Source organism: Oncorhynchus nerka, linkage group LG3, assembly GCF_034236695.1.
Source record: "Oncorhynchus nerka isolate Pitt River linkage group LG3, Oner_Uvic_2.0, whole genome shotgun sequence".
Taxonomy (NCBI): domain Eukaryota; kingdom Metazoa; phylum Chordata; class Actinopteri; order Salmoniformes; family Salmonidae; genus Oncorhynchus; species Oncorhynchus nerka.
The window spans coordinates 64,983,753-64,991,020 of NC_088398.1; the positions used below are offsets into that span (position 1 = coordinate 64,983,753).

General features: G+C 43.4%; 1 protein-coding gene across 1 annotated transcript; it reads left to right on the top strand.

Moving 5' to 3' along the window:
- The first annotated feature begins 3,326 nt into the window (after positions 1-3,326).
- On the top strand, positions 3,327-6,251 carry LOC115124357 (zona pellucida sperm-binding protein 3-like). The gene is made up of 9 exons (XM_029653772.2): positions 3,327-3,838; positions 3,970-4,088; positions 4,178-4,281; positions 4,388-4,565; positions 4,793-4,910; positions 5,249-5,340; positions 5,425-5,516; positions 5,806-5,955; positions 6,075-6,251. Exons 1-9 carry the CDS (start codon positions 3,407-3,409, stop codon positions 6,206-6,208), a joined length of 1,419 nt encoding a protein of 472 aa, XP_029509632.1. The 5' UTR covers positions 3,327-3,406; the 3' UTR covers positions 6,209-6,251.
- The last annotated feature ends 1,017 nt before the right edge of the window (positions 6,252-7,268 follow it).

A 7,268-nucleotide genomic window follows, 5' to 3' on the forward strand; every position in this document is an offset into this window, starting at 1 on the left:
TGGCTTTAGAAACCTCTGATGGGCTAATTGAAATCATTTGAGTCAATTGGAGGTGTACCTGTGAATGTATTTCAAGGCCTACCTGCAAACTCTGAGTCTCTTTGCTTGACATCTTGGGAAAATCAAAAGAATTGTAGACCTCCACAAGTCTGGTTCATCCTTGGGAGCAATTTACAAACGCCTGAAGGCAACACGTTCATCTGTACAAACAATAGTACGCAAATATAATCACCATGGGACCACGCAGCCGTCATACCGCTCAGGAAGGAGACGCGTTCTGTCTCCTAGAGATGAACGTACTTTTGTGCGTAAAGTGCAAATCAATACCAGAACAACAGCAAAGGACCTTGTGAAGATGCTTGAGGAAACAGGTACAAAGTATCTATATCCACAGTAAAACAAGGCCTATGTCGACATAACCTGAAAGGCCGCTCAGCAAGGATGAAGCCACTGCTCAAAAACCGCCATTAAAAAAGCCAGATTACGGTTTGCAACTGCACATGGGGACAAAGACTTTACCTTTTTGGAGAAATGTCCTCTGGTCTGATGAAACAAAAATTGAACTGTTTGACCATCATGACCATTGTTATGTTTGGAGGACAAAGGGGGAGGCTTGCAAGCTGAAGAACACCATCCCAACCGTGAAGCACGGGTGTTGAAGCATCATGTTGTGGGGGTGCTTTGCTACAGGAGGGACTTGTGAACTTCACAAAATAGATGGCATCACGAGGAAGGAAAATTATGTGGATATATTGAAGCAACATCTCAAGACATCAGTCAGGAAGTTAAAGCTTGATCGCAAATGGGTTCTTCCAAATGGACAATGACCCCAAGCATACTTCCAAAGTTGTGGCAAAATGGCTTAAGGACAACAAAGTCAAGGTATTGGAGTGGCCATCACATAGCACTGACTTCAATCCCATTGAAAATTTGGGGGTATAAACTGAAAAAGTGTGTGCAAGCAAGAGGCCTACAAACCAGACTCAGTTACACCAGCTCTGTCAGGAGGAATGGGCCAAAATTCACCCAACTTATTATGGGAAGCTTGTGGAAGGCTACCCAAAACGTTTGACCCAAGTTAAACTATTTACAAGCAATGCTACCAAATACTAATTGAGTGTATGTAACCTTCTGACCCACTGGGAATGTATGTAAACTTCTGTGATGAATGTGATGAAAGAAACAAAAGCTGAAATAAATCATTCTCTCTACTATTATTCTGACATTTCACATTCTTAAAATAAAGTGGTGATCCTAACTAACCTAAGACAGGGAATTTTTCCTCAGATAAAATGTCAGGAATTGTGAAAAACTGAGTTTAAATATATTTGGCTAAGGTGTATGTAAACGTCCGACTTCAAATGTATGTCATATGTTTTGCCTGGGGATATGTTTATTGTGAGTGTTGCCTATATCATGTGTTGTGCTGGGGGGTATACACTGAGTATACAAAACATTAGGAACACCTGCTCCTTCCATGACAGACTGACCAGGTGAATCCAGGTGAAAGCTATGATCCCTTATTGATGTCACTTGTTAAATCCACTTAGATCTGTGTAGATGAAGGGGAGGGGACAGGTTAAAGAAGGATGCTTAAGCCTTGAGACAATTGAGACATGGATTGTGTATGTATGCCATTCGGAGCGTGAATGGGCAATATGAAATATTTAAGTGCCTTTGAAAGAGGTATGTTAGTAGGTGCCAGGCTCACTGGTTTGTGTCAACAACTGCAACGGTGCTGGGTTTGTCACCCTCAACTTTTTCCCCTTTGTGTCAAGGATGGTCCACCACCCAAAGGACAACCAACCAACTTGACACAACTGTGGGAAGCATTGGAGTCAACGTGGGCCAGCATCCCTGTGGAACGCTTTCGACACCTTGTCGAGTCCATGCCACAATGAATTGAGGCTGTTCTGATGGCAAAAGGGAGGTGTTCCTAATGTTTTTTTGCTCACTGTATTTCTCACTATGTTGTGCAGTAGTGGAAAAAGTATCCAATTGTCATACTTGAGTAAATGTAAAGATACCTTAATAGAAAATGACTCAAGTAAAAGTGAAAGTCACCCAGTAAAATACTACTTGAGGAAAAGTTTAAAAGATACTTTAAATATAGTTAAGTATCAAAAGTAAATGTAATTGCTCAAATGTATCATAAGTTAAAGTGTAAATAATTTAAAATTCCTTGTATTGGCACCATCTTGTTTTTTTAATTTACTGAGAGCTGGGGCACGCTCCAACACTAAGACATAATTTACAAAACAAAGCATTTGTGTTTAGTGAATCCTCCAGATCAGGTAGTAGGGATGACCAGGGATTTTCTCTAGATAAGTGTGTGAACTTGACCATTTTCCTGTCCTGCTAAGCATCTGAAATGTAACGAGTACTTTTGGGTGTCAGGAAAACTGTATGAAGCAAAAGGTTTCTTTTGGAATGCAGTGAAGTAAAAGTTGTCAAAAATATAAATGGTAAAGTAAAGTACAGATACCCCAAAGTATTTTTACTCAAGTATTTTACACCACTGGTGATGTGTAAGGTTAGATATCAGACTGGGGCACACAGGCTCCAGGGGTTTATAACTGCTCGAAGGAAACATCTGCAGCCCACCTTTAAAAGGTCCCCTCGTATATCGCAGACCATGCAGTTTACAGAGTGAACAGATGTCACAAACACTTTCATGTACACACACATTTTCATTCCAGAAGCGCCAATGATGCTCAGGGTTGGGAAATGGGAGGTATTACTGCCATCTTGTGGTAATTGTACAGTGTTCCAGTGCATTTTATGAAAACGAACCATGGGTTCAACCTTGGTGTAAATACTGAATGGAACAATTTACTATAGGAACATTGATACATTTTTCATGTTTTATTTGTTACATTTGAAATCCATTTACAAAGACAAAGATGCTGATATTATCTGCGCTGAAAGTGTGAGTAATGACTGATCTCCCATGACGGGATTGGTAAAAGCTATGTGATGGAACCCTTGTTTTCAACCATCTTAGATTGTGTTAAATCAGTGATAACTTCAAGGAAGTTATCCCTCTCACCCCCCCCTGAAAAGATTTAGATGCACTACTGTTCCACTGGATGTCATAAGGTGAATGCACCAATTTGTAAGTCGCTCTGGATAAGAGCGTCTGCTAAATGACTTTAAATGTAAATGTAATGGAAATGGAAAAAATACTAAGGCTTTTTCAAAGTGTAAGAACAGAGCCAATCAGTGTGTTTAAACAATGCTGACAGGTGTGTGTAATAATCTTAGCTGGTAGGCAATTCACTAAACGAGAAACAGGGAGGAGCCATGTAACTATAAAATATGCTCTTAGTACAGAGAGGTCTTTATTGTAGTTGCTGTAAAGCAGACCATCGTCAACATCATCATCATCAACATCAACATCAACATCATGGGGCAACTGGAGCGAGGATCTCTATATTTATTTGTGATTCTCTGTTTGGGCTGGGTTTGTGAAGCACATTGGAACTCACAGAGAGGGCCTGCTAGACAACCGGTCTCATTGAACTACGATGATGTGTCACCAACTGAACCTGAGCTTAGGGAGCAGGACCAAACCAGGCCCCAGGTCACAGCCCGGCCTTCTGATCCCCAGTCTGTTGTGAAGGTGGTGTTGACCCCTCCAGAGCTTGTCAGGAGTGTGGGGGCCCGCTGTGGGGAGAGCAGGGTGCGGGTGGAGGCCAAACTGGACCTGTTTGGGACGGGCCAGCTAGTGAAGGCGGAGGATGTCTCCCTGGGAGGTTGCGTCTCCACGGAGTTGGACCTCTCAGCCCAGGTCCTGCTGTTTGAGTCGGAACTGCACACCTGTGGAAGTGTGCTGAAGGTAAGGGCTTCAGTGTTTGGAATAGCTAGCTAGTAATTTCATACGGTTCTATGTGTACTGTGATTTCTTCCACTGCAGAAAGATTACTTAAATATGGTGTAATGTCTAGTGACTGTTTTTTTTGGTGTAAGATGACAGAGGACTACCTTGTCTATGCCTTCACCCTGATCTACACCCCAACACCGGAAGGTGTCAATTCCATTGTCAGAACCAATGATGCCACAGTCCGCATTGAGTGCCACTATCTGAGGTGTGTGGCGTACTATAGTTCCAGACTCAATGTACCCTTATACTGCGATCTCAATGGAAACATGATCCCTTACCCTCTGCCTACCCCAGGAGACTCAATGTGAGCAGCAATGCCCTGAGGCCCACCTGGCTTCCCTATAGTGCTACCAAAGTAGCTGAGGACTCCCTGACCTTTACCCTCGCACTCATGAATGGTGGGTAATCATCTGGGCTCAATAGAGCACACCTACTGTTAATCCATCTATGCACATCTGCTCTGTTTACTGTACAGTGAGTGCATCTGTTTAAAATGTTTCATAGATGACTGGAAGTATGAGCGGTCATCTAATGTCTACTTCCTGGGAGACATTATTCATCTGGCGGTGTCTGTGCAGCAGTATCACCATGTGCCCATGCGTGTGTTTGTGGACAGCTGTGTGGCCACCCTGGTCCCTGACACCAACTCTGCTCCCAAATATGACTTCATACAGAACCATGGGTAAGGGCCAATATGGAAGGTTATTTTATTGTATTTAAAGTTGCATTAACCCCCCTCCTGCAACAGTCTTGAATTTGGACTTCCCTAATGAGTGCTTTCCACACCTCACTCTTGTACTAAGTGAATCTTTCCCCTTATCCCTATATAGCTATGGTAGCACGCAAGTAGCTACCAACAGAGGGACCAGGATGTCCCACTACCCTCCTAACCTACCTTTGTCCCTCCAGGTGTGTAACTGATGCCCTGCAGACAGGCTCTGTCTCCCAGTTCCTGGTCCGCTCTCAGCTGGACAGACTCCACCTCCAGCTAGAGGCCTTCCGCTTCCAGCAGCAGACCAGCCCCAATGTGAGTTACTTTGTCTGGGCTGCGGACAGGCCTTTCATGGGGGTTATACCATTATGGTGTTTACTTAAAACATACCAAATCTGGGCCTGTATTCAGTGTCTAAGTAATTCTAATCTAGAATTAAGTCTTCTCTCAAATTCGTTGTTTCAAAGGTCAAACTGATCCTAGTTCAGCACTTCTGAGACGCATTGAATGTGGGCCCATATGTATGCACGGCTTAGGACTGTTAATGTAAATATCAGAAACAAAGGTGATGTATCTGACTTGGGATGTATGCACTGCATATGGTATGTGGAGTTCACATTAAATTTCCACCAGTTAATAGCAATCTCTCATAGATCTACATCACCTGTAGCCTGAAGGCCAATGTAGCAACTGCTCCCCTAGACATGGAGCACAAGGCCTGCTCCTTCTCTTCAGGATCCAACCGGTATGCATGGGCTTCTCTTTGGCATTGGTATTTTTAGAGGCCTATCAATGGTATAACGTCATAATCCCCTCCACTCTTCTCCAGTTGGGTAGGAGCTGACGGGGATGATGCGGTGTGTGGCTGCTGTCAGACTTCCTGTGGCAAGAGGAAGGGGAGGAGTCTGCCCTCTGATACAGGTATGGTTGTGTTCCCCCTCAGATTCTGCTGATGCATGTCAGATCTTACAATGCCTTGGTAGGTATTTTGCATGTCAAATAACATGTTATAGCAATCTGGTGACCAACGACATGGTACGCGACCATTGGTTAATGCATGCAACATCGGAGCAGGGGAATGCTTGAAGATGTAGGAAAGCATAATTGTGCTAGAATGAATCTGACTTATATGGTGAAGTTGGTTAAGTGATTTCAATGGCTAAATTAGCCTTATACAAGAGCTGTGTGACTGGTGTTCTTCTCTCTCCAGATGTAGTGTGGGAAGAGGATGCTATGCTGGGGCCAATCCTTATCCAAGACACCTACCTGAAATGGGAACAGGAAGTACATGCTGGAGAGCAGCAAGTGCAAGCTGAAGCACAGCACTCTCATATGTTGGCTGAGGATCCATCTGAAGCGGGTAACTATGCAACAACACAAACTTGACCTTAATTGAGTTGTGTTAATCTTAACATGAACTGTTCCATGTAGCCTGAGCATTGTTTGATCATGTTAAATCCCAGTCCTTTTGTATCCTAGGTGTCTCTGCAGAGGCAGTTGTGGTGGGATTGGTAATGGTGTTGGGCCTTCTCTGTGTGGGCATTCTGGTAACCGTCCTGTACATGAGGAACAAGCCCAATACCTACTCCAGTGATTTTACCCACAACCTTTAACTGAAATTAATAATAAACATGGCAGCAATGCATTTTATCTACCTACCTGGGTTTTTGTTTTTATTTAGTCTTTGCTTGGAGGTGGTTCACTGGCTTGATGTTGATGGCCAGCAGAATGCATGATGGGCCTCTTGCTGCCACTCCTCCACTAGATGGAGGCAGATGTTAGCCTGCTGTGCCAGTTGATTTGTTTGTGATTATCTTAGACTTCATGGTTGAATCATTTGGTTTCTCATTGTCTGACATGTTTCATTGAATGTGAATGATGAGCATCCCAGATGGCGGTCCATGAGTTGTGGCTGTATTTTGGAAGGACTCGGTGCCTCAAAGGCACACAAACACTAAACGTAAACCAAATTAATGTCACTGATCTAATCACAGTAACAAACACGATTTACTGTTACTCCTTTAGCACTGGCACCACATTGCTCATTTGGGTAGCAAACCAATTAAAATGACCAGCCAATGCTGACTGGTTAAGGTGTGGTGATGGGTGCATTCACTTAATTGATTCATAAGTGACCAAAGATTGTACCTTCAGAGTACATTGCTTAAGAGTCCACAATCTTGTCATTTCAGTTATTACGGTCAACCAGGTCAGTCTTACACCTGTTGGACTGACTACTGTGCTGCAAGTATCAGTCATGCTGACATCATGGTGTCATGACACACTTTATCCACCAAGGAGCAGAAGTCTGTTCTGAGGTCCCATGTGTGGTTCATAAGAGGAGCATCTGGGAACCTGCATATACCATCTAAGGTTCAATGCAGCTAATTTAATTTCTGGGTGACCATTAAGTACGTTACACTGATTTGAGTTCCATTTAAATTTGCCAAATGGCTTTTCAGCATAACTACATGTCCAAAAGTTGCTCATCAAGCATACAATTGGAAAATCATGATTTAATATGGTTGGGCAATTAGGCCTGGCTTGCATTCCATATTCATCCCAAAGGTGTTCGATGGGGTTGAGGTCAGGTCTCTGTGCAGGCCAGTTTTTCCACACCCATCTCAAGCCATTTCTGTATGGACCTCGCGTTGTGCACGGGGGCATTGTGAT